Source organism: Accipiter gentilis, chromosome 16 (genome assembly GCF_929443795.1).
Source record: "Accipiter gentilis chromosome 16, bAccGen1.1, whole genome shotgun sequence".
NCBI lineage: Eukaryota > Metazoa > Chordata > Aves > Accipitriformes > Accipitridae > Astur > Astur gentilis.
The window spans coordinates 27,949,373-27,973,287 of NC_064895.1; the positions used below are offsets into that span (position 1 = coordinate 27,949,373).

The 23,915-nt window shown below is 41.0% G+C and overlaps 1 protein-coding gene across 1 annotated transcript in view; it reads left to right on the forward strand.

The window, feature by feature from the left end:
- Positions 1-22,147, forward strand: part of PINX1 (PIN2 (TERF1) interacting telomerase inhibitor 1) — a 60,754-nt gene extending 38,607 nt beyond the window's left edge. Inside the window, exon 7 of the mRNA XM_049819238.1 lies at positions 20,754-22,147. Within this exon, the coding sequence (XP_049675195.1) occupies positions 20,754-21,359 (606 nt within the window). The 3' untranslated portion in view covers positions 21,360-22,147. The remainder of the gene's footprint in view (positions 1-20,753) is intronic.
- Positions 22,148-23,915: the final 1,768 nt, after the last annotated feature.

A 23,915-nucleotide genomic window follows, 5' to 3' on the forward strand; every position in this document is an offset into this window, starting at 1 on the left:
AGGAGTACATTAATTTTAAAAGCAAAATTTTAGAAGCTCCTTTGTTTACCTAACAGGAAAGCCTTGCTTAGACTAAAGAATCAAAACATGGATTATAGTTTCAGTGGCTTGTGTTCATTTTGGATGTCCACATGTTCTTCTGTGTAGATAGATAGGTAGGTCTTGTAAGGCGCCTGGAGAGTTCATGTGTTTGAGGATCTTCTGTGCTTGTAAAAATGAAATTGGACTGTTTTTTAAACTTTACGCAAAATACCTTGTCCTAGAAGAAATTAGTAGGAGAATCATAAAATCACAGAATGGTTTGGGCTGGAGGGGATCTTGAAGATCATCTAGTTCCAACCCCCTGCCATGGGCAGGGACACCTTCCACTAGACGAGGTTGCTCCAAGCCCCGTCCAACCTGACCTTGGACACTGCCAGGGATGGGGCATCCACAACTTCTCTGGACAACCTGTTCCAGTGCCTCAGCACCCTTATTGTAAGTAATTTCTTCCTTATACCTAATCTAAATCTACCCTCTTTCAGTTTAAAGCCATTACCCCTTGTCCTGTCACTACATGCCCTTGTAAAAAGTCCCTTTCCAGCTTTCTTGTCGGCCCCCTTTAGGTTCTGGCAGGCTGCAATAAGGTCTCCCCAGAGCCTTCTCTTCTCCCGGTTGAACAACCCCAACTCTCTCAGCCTGTCTTCTTAGGAGAGGTGCTCCAGCCCTCTGATCATCTTCGTGGCTTCCTCTGGACCTGCTCCCGCAGGTCTAGGTGAGTCTAGAAGTCTGAAGTCTTGCACTAATCAAGGGCTTTCCTGTGGCATGCCTTTCAGTGATACCTTGCATATGAATAAAGTTCTGCCCCGCCCCCCCCCCCCCCCCCCCCCATTTTTATGGCACCCCATGACTTATATGATATGTATTTAGTAACTGCTGCAGTTAAATGTGGTGTATTTTCTAAAATTGTTTAAATGTTTAAAATGACTATGCTGGTTTATTTCTTTCTGTGGGCAAGAATGGATTGGGTTTTGGTACTTCAGAAAGGCAGTAATAGATGGTCAACTGCCATAATTTTAATAACTATGTATACTGAGGGCTAAGGAGGAGCATAAGAGCAATTTCTGAAAAATGCCATTTGGCAATGATATCTGGGTATACGCTAAACGGTATTTGTTTTTATATATGTTGGTAGGTCAAAGTGGGGCTTTGTAGAGAGACTGGGAACTTGGTTTCTATCTGGAAGGTTTATTTATCACCTCTATGTTCAAGTCTTAGCTGAGGATGCCTCCTGAAGTGGTGTTGATGTGTTAAAGGGGCACTTGGGATGTATATCTGTCTTGTTGGGATGATGAATGTCAGTGCCACTTGCTATCACTTGGATGACTGGTGTAAAGCCAGGGGGCTCTGATTCCTGGACCTGCACTGCACAGGCAGTTTGCACCATCCCTGGAAGGTGAAACTGTGTCAGTAGATGTCAAAAACACAACATACATATATAGGCATGGATGTATGATCCTGACAATGCCGCTCACCTACGAGAGTAGTATTTGGGGAGCACAACCATGTCCTCCACAAGATTAGAAAGAAACCTTTGTAAAATCCCTTTATTGGACCAACGTACTACTGTGATGTTGAATCCATCTCACGTGTGGGTGACAATGTTTTAACAAGAAGTAACACCAGTTTTATACAGGGTGGAGACTGAAGCACCCATAAATTAAATCATATGTGGGTGGGTGATGGAAAGATAGGAGATAAACCAAGGTCCTTGGAGGCTCTGTCTAGCCTGTCTTTTGCACACTAAGAAACTGAGGTGGAAGGACAGAAGTAACATAAAGAGAAGGAGGGATCAGCGGAGAGAGAATGAAAAGCAAAGGAAACCATGGAAGAAAAATTTTAATTTATCAACATAATTTCCATATGCAAGGAATGTCCTTTTGCCAGCTAATTGGTTTTATTTGAAGGGGGAATATTTCTATCTTTCATGTATTGTAAGACTGCTATTTAACTAGTGAGATACGTTTTAAAATGTAAGTCATCCTGGGTGTGTTGGTGGAGGAGATCAGTTTATAGTGAGGATGCAGAAGATTTTAGGTGGTTTTCAGTGCTCCCGAAAATCCTAACATGAATTTTTTCCCAAGACTTCAACCTTTTGAATTACAGTTATGAGAAATACTTGAGTCTTTTTTTTCTTTCTCTTTTTTTTTTTCCTTTTGCTTAAGCAAGTTTAATTTTTACTGCCAATCTTGGTGGTGTCTGTTCTGGAGAGTAGCAGGAAAAGCTGATAAGGGCAGAGGACAGAAATCTTTGTGCTTATCTCACTGCAACACATGGAGCTGAGAGTGCATCCTTTTCCTGTCCTAGGACAGGAGACGTAAACTGACCATCTCCTGACAGCAGTGACTTCAAACAGAGCCTCTAACGTCTAGAGGGTATGAATCTTCTCTCAACTTCAGAGGCCAGCTAGGTGAAAGTGGGTCACTGGCTGTTTAGAAAGCTGTTTTTGTGCCAGAAAAAAAAAAAAGAAAAAAAAAACAACAAAAAAAAACCCCACCACATTTCTGATAACTGCTGGGTCAATAGACATCTCTGTAGACATTGTAGTGTTTTGTAGGGGGTTTTTTCCCCAAAGGGCATAAATTCAGCATGACTTCTAGTTGCTTGTTTAGATTTCTACCAAAAGGTGAATTAAGTTTTTGGTGGGTTTTGGGTTTTTTGCCTTTTTTTTTTTTTAAATTATCTGTTTTTTTTCTAAGAGAGTTTTATAAAAATCAGAGTTGTGCTATCAGATTTGGGACAAAGGTCAGACAAAAATTGTCCTCAAAGAAGGGGTTATTTGGACAGTGAGTGTCTTTATAGACAAACATCAGAGGTTTTCTTTTATGTATTGTCTTTATGTGACCTAGAAATGAAGGGTCTAAGTCAAAGGGAATGTGAATTGGAGCAAAGAGAACCTTCCACCAGGACTGCCTGAGCCTCGGTGTGACTGCACCTCAGGATCCTAGCCAGGGTCTGTGCTGTGACTCTAGGTTAGTAACCAATTCTTAGAAAAATAGCAGCACAGTTGTGAATTGGTTAGACCAGCTCATTTCTGTTACACTTAATAGTTAGATTTCATTCGTAATTTTTGCCATTGAAAGAAGCACAAGAAGTCCCAGCTTGCAGCTTTTCTGGCCACATGTGGAAATACATCCCAGTGGCCAAAGCTCAGGAAGAGAAATCCAGGATCAAAACCAGGAGTCCCACATCAAATATCGATGCTGTACAGTTTGGGGCAAACTGCTTCACTTCTTTCTGGGCCTTCTTGTCCCTATCGGTAGAACAGCCCAAGAACTCTATGGTAATGCCAAGTTCAACACAGAAGATCCAACTGGGAAAGAGACTTTGGAAGTGCACACTATTTCTCTTCTAATTAACTGCCTGCCTGGCAACCTAGCACTTTTTATATAGTGCCTGTGCTCTGAAGTCTACCTTCAGGTATGTGTGGCACCAGATCTTCAATTACCCATGGATCCTGGGGCTCATGCGGTTTGCCCAGGTTTGACAGCAGTATAGTTTGCTGCCACATCAGCTGAAGGTGCAGCCCTATTATTTGAACATTTATTTATTGTTGTGACATTGGCATGCCTTGCTAATGCGAGTCTCCTCATCTGTTTCATATGTTAACTTTGAGACCTCACCAAGGCTGAAGAAATAGGTATGATCTCATCCTTTCCCTTTGTTTCAGGATGCAGAACGGTTCCTCCAGATTGATTGATTTTTTTTTTTTTTTACTTTTTTTTAACAGTCACTCCTGGTAAATTTGAGAGCTGTATGAATTATTAGCATTAAATCTCAAAGCTTTTCAGCTCTAGTCTGGAATTTGAGGTTTACTACAGTCCTTAATCTCAGCTCGTGGTCACATAACTTTGATACGGGCTGGCTTTGATTGGAAAACCAGCAAATTTTTATCTCTTCCCTCCTTCCAATCAGATATGTTTCTGTCCCAGTGAACCCCAAATAACTTCTTAAATGCAGCTTAGATAGTACAGGACCCTTCAGCAGTGGGATGAATGGGATCCCTAGAGTCGTATGATTAATCTCATTATAATCTCAACTTTCTAGTTCTCTTCCAGTCCCCATGAATCAGATGCAAATTGTACCCTGTAGAATTGGCTAATCTGTCATCTGTAGCAGACTGTCAGCTACCTATCCAGACCTTTTCTTCTGGTATTTAAAAAATCATCTTGGAACCTTTCACGTTGTCTTTCTTACATGGCTATCAGCTCTCCAGGACTTGTATTGTTTTCAGCTCTGCTTTAAAGACAAAAGCAGAAGTGCTGGTGAAAGTTGCAAAATCTTTTCCTGAAGTGCTGCGCATCTGAGACCAGATTAAATTTGTTGAGACTAAGGTTTTTCTTCTGCCTTCAGACTAGTGATGGACTAAAGGCATAAATTTTGACAGTTTCAGATGCAAAATCCAAATATAGGGATGCCGATGCCAGTCTTCTGAAAAGCAGAGCAGCTCAAAGCTGGGAGTTCAGCTCCAAGCTTACACCCACATCCCCTTTTCTTCAAGACAGGAAAGCTGGAAACTGGTCTGAGCACTGGGTGTGAAGATCCCAGTCTGCAAGGGAACATTCCGCACCTTGTGCACAGCTCACCCTTCCCCTAGACTTTGCAAAATTAGATCAGCTTCCTCCCTCTGAATCAGTTTTACCTTCTGCACTAGCATAGAGTTGTAACTGTGTGTGGTTAGATGGTGTTCTGTGAACTGGGGCATAAAATGCAGAGCCAGAAACTTGGATGGTAATTCTACCCACCCTTCGTTATTCGTACCTTTGTTACTTGTGTTTCTTTGCAAGGTTCCCTTTTTCGCAATAGTTTGCTCCTGTTTAGATCTAACATTGGTAAAGCGTTTTGAGGCTTTCCCATAGAAGGGATACTATTTATTGCTTTGAGTTTTAACAACTGGTCAGTAACTCTTGTGTGAGGAAACTTGCCGTTTGCTTTTCAGTCTAAAGAAAAATTCAAGTAGCTGTTGATGCTGCAAAAACTTCTGTCCTCTCATGAGGAGCCTGACCTGCAACTGTAATTTATCGCCCCTCCTCCACATCACTTGGCCACCATCTGAAAGGACACGTTACCAGGTTTCAATAACTCCTGTTGCATATTGCACAGCTCGGTGAGGCTGTCACTCATCTCTCAAACTACCCAGGCTTCGGCAGCGTGGTAGGAACCGTTGTTGCGTGAGTCGCATCAGCTTTTCCGTGCCCCAGGACATTTGGGAAGCTAACCCCACCGCCTTCCACCCGCCTGCCAGAGATTTCATGACTGTTGGTAAATTCCTTAGTTACTTGAGAAGCCGTTGCTATAGAAAATGTCCTTTTATGCATGTTTGTACTGGCTTGTCTAAATGAGTGTCAATACCGGCATCTGACTGGGCAAAAAAAACCTGTCAGTATCTGCCTTCTGATGTTAACATTGGCAGCAGTTTCTTGTAACTGTTGCAGGGAAGTAGTTCTGGTGGCCAAATTCTTTCAAAATTCAGATGTTACCTGTTTGAATAGTTAACTCTTTCATGAGATCTCTAAATCTCAGTCTTTTCTGTAACTGAGCTGCTGTCCACCAGAGCTTCTCGGGACAAGATGCAGGGTGATCTGGAACAATTCTGCACTCGCAGGATGCAGTTATTAATTCTTCTCGTCTGTCTTTCTACGCATTAGGTTTATTTTCATAGGAGGTAAGTTAGGAAAGGACCTTAAGGGCTCATCAAATCCTTGACCTTTTCTCTAAGAGGGATCAGCTCTGCTCATATGAGTCTTGATAGATGTGTTTAAAAAAAAAAAAAAACAACAACAAACACTAAATGGGTGCCTTTCTTATGTGAACTCCACAGACTCTGCACAGTCTGTTGTGTGCTTGACTAAACATGGTAAGGCTTTTCCAACTCTTAAAAAATGCATCTGTCACTACTATTTAAGATCATTATTTCTTTACCATAGGGAGTAGAACATGAAGATAAGACCGTTGTTCTCTTCCAACCTTTGACATAAACGTTGCTCTAGGAATCATAAACCCCAAATCATGCATTCCTGCTTGTAGCCTTGGTTAGAGTTTTAATAGCTTCTGGCATGCCAGAGAGAGATGTGGCTGGCATATTTTCAGGTTTTTTCAATCATGAATCTAAATTACCATTTTTCTACTTACAACAAGTACAACCTGACCAGCCCTTAGTATGAATCAGGGGAAGGCTCAGACTCTGAATCTGTAGTGTGGCATCTTAACGATTACCGTGACCCTAAATCAACAGATTTTTGCTGTGTCTGGCCTTCCCTCTGAACATATTTGAGGGTGTTAAACAATATTAAATGGCTATTCCGGTTTAGAAAGTGTGTGTGCGAAGTGGGGGAAGATGCTGTATTGGGTAGGGCAGCTTGAAAGGGAAGCTTGCGGTGGCTTTGGATAAGGTTCTCTTGAGTTACTGTGTATGCCTTTGCTGATATAAATTGGTCTTTCTTTTACCTCATGGATACTGGTGACCAGTCACCTACATAAGTAAATTGTCTCCCAAACTCTGCTTCAAAGTGAATGAGCTGTTTCTCTCCAAGACAAACCTGCTTTGCACTTCTGGAGATAGTGCAGGGAACCCTTTGCAGTCCGACCGTATGGACAAGACTGAGACAGGTCTGGCTCCTTCCACCCTGTATAGTCCTCCAGTACTATTCCAGGAGTCTTTCAGCTCCCAAATGTGCCCATAGCCCTTCAGAGGATGTGTAAGAGGTACCCTCAGTTTCACGTTGGGAAAGCGGTGATGCCACAGGGCTGGCTTGTGCAACGTTGGGTGGGCTTTGCAGCTTTCAGAGGACTCTGCTCCTACAGTTATACTGTTAGTAATTTAAAGCTAGGTTGAATATACATATTCGAGAAGTGTAACAAGAATTCCCAGAGAGGCATCCTATGGTGGACTCCTGAACTGAAGCAGAGAGATAAATCAAAGTTTGTGCTTTTTAACTACTACGGCCGTGGAGCACACATGAGCAAGACTATTAGAGAAAAGAGAATATGGTCTCTCTCCAGAGAGTTGAATCTGTCCTAGTGACTCTAGGCATAACAGGATATACAAATGGTTCTATTTCGCTGCTTTGTTTTAATGTTGGTTTGTTTGTAGTCTGCCCAAGATACTAATTGGTGTTTTACAAGTATAAAGACAAAGGTGTCTGCCCTGAAGAACTCACTAACGAAAAACACTACTGTACAGTGTTAATGCACAGTCAAATTTTCTGCCTAATGAACCAATCGCTTTGATAAAATCTCTGCCTCCTGGTGAATTCTCTGCTTCAATTTTCCCCTTGACTCCCATCTTCTTTTACACCTCACTTTGTATTCTTTTTCCCTCTGCTTTAAATTTTGGGGGCAGTTTGCACTTTAATCAACATTTTACGGTGTAGTTCCTGGAAGGGAAGTGAATCACCTATTTCATTAGGAACAAACAAAGTTGGTCTGATGTTGCAAGTGTATGGATATTTAAGCTGAGAAACTGGAAGACCCTGGCATGGCACAGGATTTTAAGAGGAATGGTGGTACGACGTTAGCTTTTAATCCCTTCAACATGCTGCGGTTGGTAACAGGTTGTAACATGGATGTTAGTGCCTGCATTTGCAATGCTCATATCCAGAATAATAATCGAACAATTCCTCCTCTTTAGTGATGTGTTGGCTTCTTACCACCTATGACTCAGCATGGATTCTTTTTTTCTTCAAGAGGTGTTGATTGCTGCAAAAACAGTTGTGTTAATGGTTGCTATCTGCACCTTACCCTCACCGCTTCCATTTGTATGTTATTGCCCCTTTTCCAGAGGTGATTTCCTCTGCAGCAGAGGTGGTGGAACAGCCTCTGTGACTGCTTCTCATCTGCTTCAGCACAAAATCAGCACGTTACTCTAAATTGTCTTTAGCGGTGGTTTATGTTGTCGTTATTGTTTTCCTATTTCTCATTGAGCCTCACTTCCATCTTGAATCAACACCTGCCTTTTAGCATAAATCATGTTCTCATGAAGGAGACATGTCTGAGGAACCGGTTTAAAGGTAGTATGAATGTGCAGTAATGGTAAGCAGTGCTGGCACATTTTACTGTTGGGGACTTCAGACTTCTTTAATCAGCGTTGCGTGGATTTTCTTTTTAACCTGTATCTATGCGGTATGCTGCTTTTAAAGTCATCCAACTACTAACATATACCACATTTTAGATGTGGAGAACTATCAATAGCAGTAGAAGGCTGGATGGACTGCTGAAATATGTCCCAATTTCCTAATTTTTATAGTATGTAATGTTAGGTTATCTTTCACCAAGTGCATTACTTTATCAACACTGAATTTCTTCTGCTATCATTTCAACTACTTAGTGCTACCTCATTTTTAGCCTGTTTTCCAGGTCAATTAAACATATATGATTATTCCATTTGTCTATTCTGTTCTCTCTCACTGATTTCAATCATATTACATAGGCAGACAGCAGCCTTGCAAATAGTAAGTTCCTACTCTTTGTGAAAATAAATAGTCGCATAAAAAGGCAAGATGAATTGTTTTCCCAGCTGGGCTCAACTGTATTATTAGACATCAGAGAATCCACACAGAGGAAAGCCGTTATGAATGCCGTAACCACAGGAACAGCTTCTATCAGAACTTGCACTTCATTAGATATGGGGTCATCCAGCCACAAGATTCAAAGCCACAGGAAGCCAAGTTGCTTTGCTTAGAGTTACTACAACTGTCCTTTTTTAAATGAAAAACGTAGTGCAGATCTTGCAGTAGCCGTGACCTTCGTCTGTGCTTGGAATGACTTCTTTAAAAACTCTGTGGCTCCACCCCCTGCTTTTCTTATGGCATTAAGTGTGGGGTAATGAAAGGAAGAATAAAACTGAGCTGGCGTTGCTGAGTCACTGCCGAGATTTGAGACTGGCTGACTTGCTGGTGGAGCTCTACTCAAGATGGAGGGACCATTCTGCTTTTGCAGGTAGCAGAAGGCATTGACAGAGGGCTCACCTAATGAAAGGAGAGCAGGGGAGTAGGAAGATTGACTGAAGGGAGATAAAGCAAAAGTACAAAGCAGCTCTTAAGGGTGGATCGCTAGAGTCTAACTGGGGGTAAACAAAAATCTTCTAAGGCTCCTGCCCTCTCCCTAAATGCTAAGCCACTCAGGTCTGTTGGGCAAGGGTCTTTTTTTCCTCCACCCTTTTAGTGCTCAACATGAAGCAAAAATTTCTGTGCTGTCTGGTACCTGCTTTCTCTCTGCTTCAGTACACTTAAAAAATCTAGGGGAACTACTCGAAGCCTTCCACTAAGGATTTGAGACCCGAACCAGCACCACGTCCCTCTCAATGGAACAGCTTCCCACGATGTGGCTGAGGGACTGGAGACACCAACAGTGGTTTACACTGTTTGCCTTTGCTTACCTGTAGACAGCAGAGTATTAGGACTGCGTGAGACTTTGGGAACAAATTGGTCTTTCCTTTAATCTGACATTTCCTCCTGACTCTTCTTTTCATTCTGCTGCTTATTCCTGGAGCAGTTTGCTGTTAAGCTGTGATAAGCATCCCATTTCCACTCCTTGTGCAACATTCCTGTGCCAGGAGACGTTCCGGCTTGGAACATGCGTGCTGCCTGCAGGATTGCCTACCTGGCAATTATTTGTATTGTTTTGTACCCATGCATAGCTTTAACCTGCAAGTCCCTTGAGGCACAGGTTATGTGTTTTGTGTGGTTCACTGGGAAACCATAGAGCACTTCACTCCCCTTGGGGCATTACATAAAGTGTTAATAATAAAATCCTAGGAAATCTATTTGGAATTACAGGCACAGGGATTTTCTCATTGTCGTTTTTTACATTACTGCTAAATCTTTATGCGGTACCATAAAGCTAATACTTAGCATAATGAAAGACATGTGTGTCTCTAAAACTCACCCAGGTCAAAATTGTAGAAAGAACCATCAAAAAAAAAAAAAAACAGGTAAGGAGGAAGGGAAATGGCAAAGATAGGTGTGAAATGAAGGCTATGGTTTGCAGGGTGCAGAAGTCAAAGGGAGGCAAGAAAAGCAGAGCAGAAGCACAAAGGTCCGCTATGGAAAGCACGCCAAAGGAAAGGAAGTCTGAGGAGAGGTTTGAAGGTGGAAAGTGAGGCTCTTTCACTCTCAGGGGAGGAAAGTAATGTAAACCCAACGGCAGACTGGATAGATATGGATGTGAAACACAAACTAAATGTTTTCACCTTTAATGCTTGGGAGATCAGAGCTGGATTGCTTATGAGCAGAGAAGTGGAGATAAGACCCTGACTGTGAGGGTACAAACTGTCTCAACATCATATGGCTATCAGTTTTGAAGCACAAGACCAGTCTTCTTCACTTGGATAGTTAAGATTTTCTTTGGCGTTGAAGCAGGCCTCGGTAATGTAGATACTGTACATGCTGATCTAAGCTATTCTCTTCTCAAATGGCTTGCTTACATAGGTTAAAACAGATGAGTTGTTTTGCAGGTTGATAGAGCCAAAGTTCTGCCAAAGATTGCAGATTTCACAAACTGACCATGAAAAGCTAGCATCTTTGCTACAGCTCACGGCATACGTGCTCTGTCTTGCTCAGGCTACAAGGCTGCATAGGTCGTGCTGGCATGTGTAGTCTCCAGGGATTACCCGTAAAGTAGTGTCAACGGCTTGATGACAAGTTTTCCACCTGCTTTGTGGCTGAAATGTTCTGTTCGCTGTCGTGTTCTCAGTAGGGACCACCTTAATTTGGTGTTTCAAGACAAGATCAGCTATCGCTGGATCTAAAAATCAGTATTTCAGAGTATGGTTGCTGTTGTTAACATACTCAAGGATGAGAATTGTGGAGATGTAATCACATACTTTCTCTCCTGACCATTATTCCTCCTCTGTACATCCCAAGTGCCATCTTTCTTCATCCCAATAACCACCTCAAACTGATCCTTTCTCCTTTGCTTCCCTTCTTTCATCCTTCTTTATGCTTCCTTAGCTCCCCAGGTCCCCATGAAGTGGCAAGTCTACTTCAGGCTTATTAGAAACCTTTGTCTAATTGCTTTGGCACCTTAACAGCCAGACTTATTTTTCAGTATCAAGGGGTTAGAGACAGCATTGAAGGGATACCCGGGAGACTACACTTTCTAGCAAGTGCGCAAGAGGCTGAAATACCTGTCCTACAGTGGGAAGCCTCAGGAATGGGAAATACTTTGTTTCCTGCTGAATTAAGAGCAAGTTTTTAGGCTTTCCCTGTTAGGACAGCCAGAATTGCTGCCCTTCCCTACTAGCTGTTGTGGAGTGTGGCGGTGAATACCCAACAACGGAGGTTCTGTCCTTGCCTCCTTAAGCAGTTTTTCCATACTAAATGATGTCACTTACGAAGTCTGTGTTGAATCTTGTTCATGGTTACAGTCATCCTGTCTTCCCTTCCTTTGATACTCTTGTTGCCAAAGTTAATTTAGAACCAAATTATAAGCCTTTTACCTCAAATTCTGAAATTTACTAACTGTAGTGTTCTGTGTAAATACTGACTACTGGTAATGTCAATGAATGTGGGAAAAATAGCAAAGCCTGTAAATCCAAATAAAGTCAGAACATCTTGCGTCTTCTTTAAAGGACTGTGTTCACCTTTGCTTTTATGCTACTTGGAGTATAATATGTGCCTCCAGGAACTTGGAAGCTAACGCTGCAAGTGAGTACTGAACAATACAAGTCTCTGCAGAAATGTTGCTCTGATAACTTCGCTTTTTTGGCCTACATTTCTCGGTGGTTATTATTTGTTAATTATGTTATATAGTGCTCACATGTGGGCTAATTGCTTCCCCAGAGAGCTTACAATAAAATGATGGACAGAACAAGGGCAGGATGTTACACATATCAGATAGTAAAAGGGTAAGGTAGGACATGGGCAATATGGATAGTTAAACACGTCTGTGTTTGAAAACGGAGTAGCATTATGAAGCATAGTGTGGAAGAGTTGGGTTGGTTTGTGGGGGGAGAGGATGAGTGCTACTTTGAATTGATCTGAGGGGTTGACTTGTCAGAATAGTTGTGCAAGGAAGCACCAAAACTAAAGGCAGCAATGAAGAAAATGCAGAAATTTATGAAAGAAGGCTGCAGGGATATTGTACCTGGCTTGGTTATAGTTGCAGGGCCGTACTGTGTGAATTCTTGAAAACAAGAATAAAATCCATATGAACTGTAGGTACACTGCATGATTGATACTCCTTGAAAAATAAAACCCTTTCCTCAGACAAACTTTTCTTCAGACACTTAGAGACAGCAGAGAAGAAAAAAATGTGCATACACATCTGTGCAGTTGTGTTTCAGATTTCAGTTCTCATTCTTGCTGTTCGTCTTGTTTTTCTGCATCTGTCTTTCAGTCTGCACGCTTTCAGGCAGGAGAGCTCTGCTGGTATTTATGGTCTAATGCTGCTCTAAATTGTATGTTCTGATTCATTTTCCTGTGCTGTGAATACTTCACACCTGCTTAGAGAAAAGGAACCAAGTCATGATGAAGGCACACTTAAATAAGTGACTAAAAAGTGACACAAGGTATTTCTCAGCAACTCCTAGGCCACTGCTTGTGCTGAAAAACAGGAAATGTCTGTACCCTTCCACAGAGGTCTGACTTGATTTCGATACATGGATCAGCTCTTCAGCATATTACCTCTCAGAGCAAAGAAGCGGAAGAGCTTCAAGTGTGTATTTTCCTTTTGAGAAGCATTTTCGAAGGGGAAGGGGAAAGCAGTGGAGGTTTAGCCGTTTAAATTATCTGCTTCAAATGCTCCTAGAAGCACTTTATTTATACACATATATGCTTTTCTACATTTATTATTATTAGAAAAGAGATAGAAGTGAAGTTTTCACATAAGCAGGTGTTATTTTTCGCATTTCAAAGTACATGTAGTTTCCTCTGCCAGAAGCTAAGCTAAGAGCTGACTGTGCTTGCTCTCAGAATTGCTACCAGAACTCCTTCCTCTCCTCTGGGTACTTCCAATGATTTTTATTGCATCCTTTCTCTGTGGCGTATCTCAGCATCTGAAATCTTTAGAGCCCTTGTTAACACCTTCACTTGTATTCACAGTTTGGCTGGCCAAGCCCACTTGTTAGTTCTCGTGTAGTCCATTCAGTTTCTTCTGTATCTGTGGGGTACAGGAAGAAATCCTGAACTCAGAATCAAGAAGTTTGGTCTTCTCAGTCCTGATTAGAAAGGATTATCAGCAGCTGCCTATTCCACACACATTACAAAGGGATAACGGAAAGTGTCCAGGGAATGACACGACAGTAGTAAACAACTATGTGAAGAAGACTTGCATTGCTTCTGAGTGTGCCTGGCGGTACTACTGCCACGTGAACAATACCTACACTACTGGCATGACTGTCCTGGACATTTGAAGGTGTTGACATTTAGAGTATGGGTACAGGACGAAAAGACCAGTCTGCACTGATTTGATTATAGTCCTGCCTGCTCTTTTAAAATACTATATTTGAGAGTCTCTTGATGATTGGATTATATACGGGTATGTTGCAGAACAGACAAAAATTGTGATATGTCCGTTCGCCGTTAAGTGTCATAGCCACATAGCACTGTCAGGTGAGTGGAACAGCAGGGTTATTTCAGTACTTGCATAGTGCCTTGCATATCTGTGATACCTCTTTGAAGGATCTCAAAGCACTTTACAAACACTTAATGAAACTCTTAGCTCTGCTGCGAGTTTTATATAGTTGGTACAGCATGTTTCGCGCTTTGATAGCGTGTGCCAGAGCTGGAGGGAATAACATCTTCTCTACGGTTTCCCACCAGCTGGGAAGAGAACTTGGGAAACGTGACCTTCCCAGTCCTGTGCTCGCTTTGCCGGACCATACTTCCTCTGTTATTCAAGGTGAGAACAGAACGGTTAGAATTGATTTAGGTGCTTCTGGGAAGATGAAGTCACTATGTTTGGATCTCTGTATCGTGCCAGTAGAGAGATCCTAGGGGAAATCTCTTCCTTTAGTTTTGTTTATATTCAGTCTAATGCACAGATGTAATTTGCAAGGAAATGCAAAGGAAAAGAGATTTTGCTGGCCTCAGCAGTGTAGCTAGAGTGAAATGAGATGTCACAAGGATATCTAAGTGTCTCTCTTTCAAGATACGAAAAGGATTTTTCTTCTGTGCAGTGTGCTGATTTTTTTAACTCTTTCTCTATGTGCCTTCAGTCTTCTGCACCTCTTGTGCATTATCTTACTGTGTGTATTCTCCCTTAGCCTTTCACAGGCTACCTTCTGCTCATGGATTTTACTTGCTGCCTTTGTTTGCTAAAACTTAAATTAGCACTTTTTTTTTTCCTGAAAAGTGTAAGAACAGTAGGAGGAAGTTTGTGTGCTCTGTGTGACACGGTATCAGGGTTCCCAAGCTGACATTAGAAATACAGGTGTTGTAACTGCTAGTATTGTAACTGTTCGTACTGTAGGACTGACCAGGATCTGATAATGACAGCTGGAATGAATCCCCATGGCTATCATTGTAATCAAGTCTCTGGCCAAAATTTAATCCCTTGCACTTTTGCAACCTTGTTGCTTCCTGTTAGGCTGTTTTCAGGCTGAAGGCAAAACCCGGCTGACTATTACAGTTTATTGTATGGCTCCCATTTCATTGATAGAAACAGGCTGGGATCCAGTACGTCATACGACAGTAAAAATGTATTGTTTATATGGCAAGCAAATGGCATTTTGGATACCTAGAGATTACATTCAGCAAGAGAGATGGTGGCCTTCTATTTTAGCAGTAATAATGTGTGAATTGTAAGAATAAAGGAAAATGCTAAAATTGGCCATTTGCTGAGGGATGAGCCTTTGGCAAAAATATAAGAGACAAGACAGCCTGATAGAATTTGAATGCAGTTTTAATAGAAACACATCACCACGGAATTTAAAACTAAAATAAAAAATTGAGTCGGCGCATACAATGTAAATGTACTTAGAAACCAAGCACCTATAGATTTATACAGTAGAATGAAACAGGTGCTGTTATGTGATAATAAAACCTCCTCACGAGGATACGGTGCTGCATCGGAACAGGTATCAAGAAAGATTGTGCAATCTCTGTCCTTGGAGGTTTCCGTGACTGCGCTACAAAAAGCTGACCTGGTCCAGCGTTGGCGGTAGTCCTCCAGGCCAAAGTCTGGACTAAAGACCTCCAGAGGTCACTTCCAATCAATGATTCTGTGAATAAACCCAAAATCATTCTAAGCAGAGATTTACTACAGTAAAATTCCTTGGCATTTTTAATTGCAAGAGGAGCAGTCCTAACTGCTCTTTCCTTCGTAGTTGCAGATGGAAGCAGGTGTTGCAAAAATGGATCTTCATAATTCCGTGGAGAAAATGGTTGGATTTTTTTAAAAGGTTTTTCCGTCCTCTTTCCATTAGTTACTTCCTAACCTCTGTCCTTGTCCTTGCTGGGTAAAAGACAGAGCTGATAGTTCACGTGGAGTATGGTAGTTAATATCCAACTGCAAGATAGCAGCTGATTTTTCAGTGTATTCTAGCACAGAACTTATTTTAATGCAGTCAAACAAGAAAGTGCTTCTCTATAGTAATTGGAACTTGTCCTTTTAAAAAGCGCTAGCATGTCATGTATTAGACATTCAGGATTTTCTTTCCATTTCCCATAAGTGGATTCCTTGCTCTATTGGCACTTGGTATAAATAGCAGTAAAATTAAACCTTGCTATGGTTGTGTGAGGTATGCTGGTGATTAGAATACCAGGGTCAACAAAAGAAGGAAATTGCAGGTGACCTGAATTTTTACCATTTCTTTCCAGGTTTAGTGTTCCTGCTTTTCATCTCTTCCATTAACCTTCTTTTATCACCAGGAGGTCAAATCGTATCCCTGTTTCAGTTTGTAAAGCTTTACAGGGCTGGAAGATGCTTCTAGAGTCCAGATCTTCTATTTTCCGCTCCAAGCAAGGATTAACTCTACCTAGTGCTTTCCTGATAGTTGTCTGAGTTGCTTTCAATGGTTGAGACTGCCAGTGGTTGTTGAGGCTTCATGTACATACTCATAGATTTCTCCTACTAGCAAAGTTTCATGTTGGTAATTTACATCTGCTGCTGCTTGGCTTCTTCCTCATAAGCACAGAGAAAATTGTCCCCTTTTCCCTTTGTATCAGCCCTTTCTGTATTGGAAGTCTGTTATTAGTTCTTCAAAAGATGCTGTCTGCAATTTACCAATCTTAATCAGGTAAATTGAAAACATTAAAGCCTCCTGGGTACCTGTTCTTATGCCAGAATTGACTTCAGAACTGATGGTATGTGGCCTTATTTATGCATGTATTTATTTTAATCCTGCTTAAACTCATCATGCTACAAGTCTTTGTTCACTCTCTTGCCTGTTTGATCCCAATCCAAATGTTTATGCTCATACTTAACTTTGTCAACTCCTTAAAGCAAGACTCTGTCATCCTTAATGTCTGCAAAGCTCCAGAGTGACTCTTCATGAATAATCTGCTGTGCTTCTCCCCATTACAGCTAGACCTGGGTTAGAAAGATACAGGGATGCCCTCAGTTCTTGCCTGTCAAGTTTTGTGCACTGCATGGGGGTCATACCGACGCACCTCTGCAGTGAGGATCTGAAGTAGCAGAAACAGAACCGGATTATATTAATCTTATTGTTACGGTTTTTCAACAAGGAAGTAGCTAATCACTGTGGTTCAGCCAGACTGCAGAAAGGGGTTGTTGCTTTTTAAAGCTATGAATGATCGTGTGATTGCCTTGTAACTCAGGCTAGAGGTTTAGCCCCTACTTACTTCATCTAGCCCATTTTCTGTAATTTAAGTGAGAATCTACTGAAATTATAGTTTAGCTTTATTCTGTCTTTATGCTCACCCCTTCTGTACTTCTCCTTTTGTGGCATTTTTGTGAATTTGAGCTATCAAAATTGCTTGTGAATTAGTACCCCCTCATTTGCAAATGAGGAAGCAAAGGCATGTGAAATTACTTAAGTAATTGTAGTTAGTGTGTGGCAGATCTGAGGCTGTATAGTAGATTTTTTGATTCCCCTATTCTGAGCTTTAAGTGCTAAGAAAGAAACAGTTGCAGTCTGAAGAGGAGGGAAATTTCACTGAATTAATCCAAGCTGCTTCTGTTGCTTATGTACTTGGCACCCTTTGTCTTTGCTGATTGGTTATATCTCACTTTTCCTCCCAGAGTAACATGCAGATCCAGTTTTTCTTTTTGGATTTTAATTCGTCAACCTAAGGTCTTAAATCTCCAAAGATATTTGGGTTTCAAACTCATTTGATTTCATGAGGTGTCTAAATACTTTCCACTTTGGACTTCTACTCTTGCCAAACTGTTTTCACAATGTGATGTGAATTGTTTCTATAATTGACCACAAATCCCTATTTTTTTCTTCACCAAATAACTGTAGCTGAAAGGTGCTCTGAAAGTGTGATGCCTTAGAGATACAATCCTGATCCTGCAGGAGTCAAGGGAACCAGGATTTCGTTGTATAAGTTGTGTGTGCTAACTTAATGATTAAATCAGCATTGTGTGTCTCAAGTGAAGAAAGCAGGCAGAAAAAAAAACCACAGTGGTGCTTAGAGTGCTTTATGTGCTTCAAATGATTTTCCATACATTTAACTAATTGCATAAACAGATGATATTTACAGGGGACTTCTGGCTATAATTGACCTTCATCTTTTCCTGTGCACTTCCCAGTCTCTCCTTGAATTTTCCTATTGTTTCCTCTTAATCATTCCACATTTAACACCATGTTTCAAACAGTCCTTTTCTCTTGCTTGGGACCATCCTACCAATTCCTTAGAGGACAGTATTCCCAGCTCCTTTTAACTTCATCTTCTCAGCCCAGTTTTGTTGGCAGTTTTGGAACTCATGGTGTGGACACATGTATCTCCTCCAAAGCCCAACCTTCAGGCCTCCCACCAGTTACAGCATGATTGCTCTTTTCCTTTTACGTGATCATCAGTTCTTTGGAGCAGGAGTGTTTCTTTCTGTCTTTTATCTTGTGTGATAAATTGCTTTTCAGAAGTTGCAGCAACACAGTACACATTTAAGTATGTATATCTTGTTTTCCTTTGAAACTTCGATATGTGTGTGTTGGGGCAAGCAGGGGAGGAATTGCGTAAATGGTGAGTCTCCGGACGAGAGGTTAGAGAAAACCCATGTTTAGAGTTCAGCGGTGTTCCCATGGCTACTAGGGACAGGTACATCACGGGAGGGGGAACACTTTTGGCATTTAACAGCCTTTCCAGGTGATTTATGGTTTCACATAAGCTTTTCCTAGACTGAGAGGTTTTCTAAGGTTGGCACCTCTTTGCTTGTCTCCATGCCCTGTTAGTTCTGTGTTCAGTGGCCCATGGTTATTAAAATTCTTATCAATAAAGGAGTTTCTGAGCAAGGTTCTTATTTTCTGGGATCATGCATACCTTCTGAACTCCTCAGCTTAACCAAAGGAACATTTTTTTTATGCCTAACGTATTTTATAAAAGAAATGTGTAGAGTTCAAGTAATATTTGCCTTCAATTACAGTAATTAAGTTGTCAGGACTTGAAGTCACCAGGGGAATGAGAAAATCCTTTCCTGGTTGGCCAGGGGGTAATTGGTGTTCTGGTCCCAAGCACGTTTTACACATTGGGGTGGGGAGGGAAACTGTTCTGGCTGGCATCTGCAGCAGAAAACCTGGGAGACTGTTTGTCATTTTGCAATACAAGGTGTCAAAATCCTGCTGTGGGTAGAAGGAAAAGAAAGTGACCTGTTTAACTCTGCTTTAGCAGGGCATCTATTTTTGATGTGCACTAACACTGCTTGCTTGGGTTGGGAGGTATATCTTATTAAAAAGAGAGCAACTACAAACGTAGCTCAATCCATTTATTCTGTGGATTCTGTCTTGTCGAACTTCTACTGCAGCTCCCCTTTCGAATGTAACCTCTGTGTATAGATGTGTGTAGATACCTGCGGGTTATTTTTTTTCCCCAGGTTCAACATCTCTTTGCAGACTTCTTTGCCAGAAGTCAAATAGTTTTCAGTTACTTTGTAAACTTACCTGAAGGTACACTACAAGGTATTCCTACAAGAAAAGTACCTTATTTTTATAAGTGCCCACACAAACATTACTGGAATCTCAAGTGTAGCATTATTTTCGTTTCACTGGAATAGCTCTCTTGAAAGCAGATGTATGAGGAAATCACTACTTGTAATGCATCACTAATGACACAAATTTTTGCATTCCTGCTCATGTGAGTAAAGGTTATGGATGTGTAAGGAGTCAGACCTGCAAAACGTTACTCACAAACCCTAATCAACCCCACTTCAGCTAGCAAGTCTAATGATGCCCTGAAGAGAGCCAGATCACTTATCTACACCATCATGCAATAACTATAAAGTGTTGAGATAAGTGGTTTTACATCTCCCAGTTTGCTACTGGCCTTCACCTTGTGTATTGTTTTATGCCAGTGAAAGTAGGTGTGAAATTTTACTGCTCTGATTTGGTTGCATTTAATGGTCACATCAGTTCGCATACAAGATGCATGGGTAGAGTGGATGCTCTTCTCTATCCGTGCGTTTATGAATGGAAAAACGGTGAAGTATCCCTGTCATACCACATTTGACTGTAACAGCTGTGGATTACCTCCCATTCAGGAAGCGTGTTGTAGGCCAGATGTTGGTAAGGTTTCTACACAATTCTTACCTGCTCGGCTTTTGCCATGGAGGGAGGTGTGCAATACTTACCTGCAGGTCGTACAAGGTTTTTAAAAAAAAAAAAATAATGTAAAATTTGGGACATTTGCAAAAGTTATTTGTGACTTTTGCCAAGGGAAGGGATATGCCATGAAGGGTTATTTTTGAGTGCTTCAGTGTCCATGTAAACAAATCTGAAGTTCAGCTGCCTCTTTTGCTTGTTTATTTTGTAAGTCACAGATAATTTAACAAGTTATGTATTTTCATCTTGTTGCATTTTTACTTTTTCAGAGTCAATTATCTTCATGCCATACATAACATCCAGCTCCAGAGCTATACGTTGCTTTTTGGTTTATATTTACTTTCTAGATACTAGACTCTTTTTATAGATATTCACCTGCAGCTAGAGTTCAGCAGCTATTTATTTTGTGTATGCAGAAGCCTTGTAAGATCTAACCTGTGATGTTGGTTTTGCCATCTGATAACGTAAGATCAAATGGAGCGTGTTTAAATAACAACATCTAGGACACAATGACAGTAAACCAGCTATGAAACAAACATTTCTAAAGATCAGATAAGATGGAAGAGATGCATCAATGCTGGATTGCTCCGTATATCATAAGTTCTTGCACTTTGCTGTAGAGGTATTCCAGGCATGGGATTTCCTTTATGCCACAGGCTAATAGGTCGTACTGTATTATTTTTCTTGTTGGTTTATATCCTGTAGCGACATGTGCCTTTGCAAAATGAGTGTAATACACCGAGTATGATAGTATTATACATAATCTGCATGAGTTGCACAGGAGCAGGTAAACAGTAAGAAATTCAAAGAAACAGAGAATTGTCTTGTTCTGTATTTTTTTGCTGCCTTCCATACTGCGACCTTTTCTCCCTAAACTTATGCTACTTTTTGCATTAAGGGCTGCCTCTCACTTCTGCCCAAGTCTATACTTTTACAGTTAACTTTCAAAGCACCATATTATTTTTTAATATTTTTCTATTAGTGTGCAAAAAACCAACTTTTTGTTTGAAGCCATTATTTCTGACTCTAACTCTTGCTCCTTTTTGTTCACCTGCAGGAGGACGTTACTGATCCCAAGTCTCAGGAAGAGAAGCAGAAAAACCTCTGGCTATCTGAGCCTGCAGATGGTTACAATACAGTGAAGAGTGTTCTCACAGTACAGGAATATTTTGCCAAGCGCATGGCAAAACTGAAGGGATCCCAGAATGAAACAGGAACAAAGGTAGACAATTTCTGCCCAACAGCTGATGAAGCTTTGGAGCCTTCAGAAGAACTGAAAACCAAAGTCAAAAAGAAAAAGAAGAAGCAGAAGAGAGATGAGGCAGAGAGTACAGAGCATTGTGAGAAACTAAAAGTGAAACAACCTAGGATAGGTAGCTTGAATGGAAAGGAACTGGATGCTCCGTTAAATGAACGTCACTCAGGGAAAAAGAAAAGGAAACATAAAGAGCAGCACGAAGGGGAAAGCATTAGTTGTGATGAAAATATGGGCAATGGAGAAATTTATACGGGAATTTCTGATGGGGAAGATCTCAGCATAAAGGACTCTGAGGCAAAGCAAAAGAAACGCCATAAGAAGAAACACAAAAGGCAAAAAGAGGAGACAGATGAGTGTATCGAAGGAGTGGAGAGAAAGAAAAAGAAGCGCTGCAAGCACGTTTAACCGTTTAAGTCAAGCTGGGACTCTGAGGTGAATTGAACTTCAGCCCGTTAGAGGAGAGGTCTGTGTAAACGCACCAGCCAGACATCACGTATTAATCCAGACTTGAGCACGCTGCTCTACCTCCAACTGAAACCACAGACTGTGTTTAAACATAGCTCTTTCAAGGGAGAACATGGTGACAGGCCAACATGAGCTTCTGTGCCGTGTTAAAAACATACCCATGTGTAGAGCCAAGGCTCGCATGTCTGCAAAGCAAGACTTGATAAAAAACAGCTAGGCTTTGCCTCTTCCAGTATGGCAGACGGTTTGCCTTGGTGGCTTTGCAAGAGCTGTGTTTTAACACAGCAGACCCTGTGCTGCCTTCAGCCCAGGTTCACTCTGGTGCAACTCCAAGTCAGGTAACAGCAAGCAAAATCAGGCCTGGGTTTAACCACTGTGGTTAAGGCTGTGAAAGGCAGTGAATTACTATCTGCTGCTTCACACCGACTGTGTTTTTCTCAATCCAGGAAAAAAAAAAAAAATCAAGTCACTCTACTACTGCCTTTGTTAAAGCCACTGTTGTTTTCACTTGTGATAGCCCAGCTCTGCTTCTGGAAACAGGAGGGGTTTTGCAAAGCTGTATGTATTCTTTAACCGATTTTTGCAAAGTCCTGTCTAATTTTTTCATTGATCTCTTTTAACATATAAAATGAATGTTGTTTCTTCCCAAAATACTTATTCTAATTAAAGGTATATGGCTGAGTGTCAGTACTAAAGAATGAAATAAAAATACCTTCCTTTGTTTCCTAGCCAGTTGTTAACTATTGTCAAGCAATTGTAACTTTGCAACAAAGCTAAAGGAGCTGTGCTTTTATTAACTGTATGAAAATCTGTGGTTCCCAGGCAACATTGAGTACCTTCTGTGATGCATCTGGCATTCAAAAAGTTGTCTCGGATAGAGAAAGGTTTTTTTCTGAAATTAGGAGACCAAATAGATTTTAAAAGCATAGCTGGTCAGATGCATTAGTATTGTCATTTACACATTGAAAACTTGCAGTTTAGATTTATAACCGAATTAGAGCTTGTTTCTAATTGTAAACCTGGAAATAAGTAATGCTGGAACTCGGCACTACCATGAGCAGTTTTGTATGAGATCTTAAAGATTCAGCATGAATTTTGACATGTTAATCTCACTCAGCTAAGAGCTGTCAGAAGAGATGGGTGAGCTTGGAAGTAAAGTGCTGGAATGGGAAGAAGCATTCACTGTCCTGCAGTCCGGTTCTGATATTGCTTTGGCCACAGCAAATTGACAGCACAACCCTGAAAGCCAGGCAGTTATCATGGCATAATCCAGAGCAGCTGACCAGTATTCAAATCATTAGCTGTTCATTTGACTTTGGGCCTGGCTGTGTTTCATCAATGTAAATTTAAAACATCCCATCAGCCTGCTCTGCTGAATAAAATGGATAATTTTTTTTTTATTGTCTTAGCTCAGTTGAGTTGCTTAACATGGTTTGAAAAACATTGTCAAGATGCAGATGTTAATATGAAGAAATTTCCTTAAGCTGCCTTTATTGTCCAACGGAAGAAACTTAGTCTGCAGCACACAGTCCACATGGCTTCACGTGTTTTAGTTGCAGCTGAACTCTTCCTTTCTAAGCTAGCTTGGTTTGCAATGCACCTTTCTTGCCCTCAGGACATATTCATTGCAGCAAAATTACGGTAGTTTTACTTATTGTAAGGGAGAACAAGATGCCTTTCTCTGTGTTTCACCTGGCATGCCAGTAGTTTTTAACCCTTGCAGCATTTGCTTTTCACTGCTGGACAAATATTAGCCATTATGATGCTTCTGTGACCGGGCTCGTTCCCTGGCTTCCTTAAACGAAATACCACTTAATACCATGAGGTTGCTGTAGAGTTGTGTGAGTAAGCTCCATGCTTGGGGTGAAAAAATAACCTCAATGGAATAAGACAGCAAAATAACTTTTCATGTTACATTGAAGCATCCTACGTTTTGTGGGTCCCCTGCAAAGCAGCCCTTCTAATTTCTTGTTCACCATCAGTTTGGATTTTTGTTTGCTAGTAGAAGCCAAAAGCCTGACTGTTTCCCATGATTTTTTTTTTTTTTTTTTTTTTTTTGCTCTTAAGCAGCTAAACTTTACAGTCTCTCTGGGATTTCAATTTAAAAAGGTGCTAGTCAAGGAATAGGGTTTCCTTCTCCCAATACTGCTAGGCTTGTTTGTTTGTTCTCTGTATTAAACTTCCATGAGTTTCTGTGTGCTAATTCTTATGAGTGTTTGGCCAGATTCCAGTGTTAGTTATAGAAAGAATAAAATCAGGAATAAATTTTTAAATTTATGGTGTTACTGCAGTTAAGTACAGTGTACCTAAGATTTAAATCTGGCTCAGATTGAAATATCAGCTACAAATAGAAGATTCTCTGTTTGTACAAGAAGCGGGAATTTCACTTTATCCCAGGAAATGTGGGATTTTAATGTGCTTCAAGCTCAAAGAGAAATAGCATGTGCAGAATATGGGTTGTAGGGGAAAAAAACCCATAATAGACGAGTATTTGAA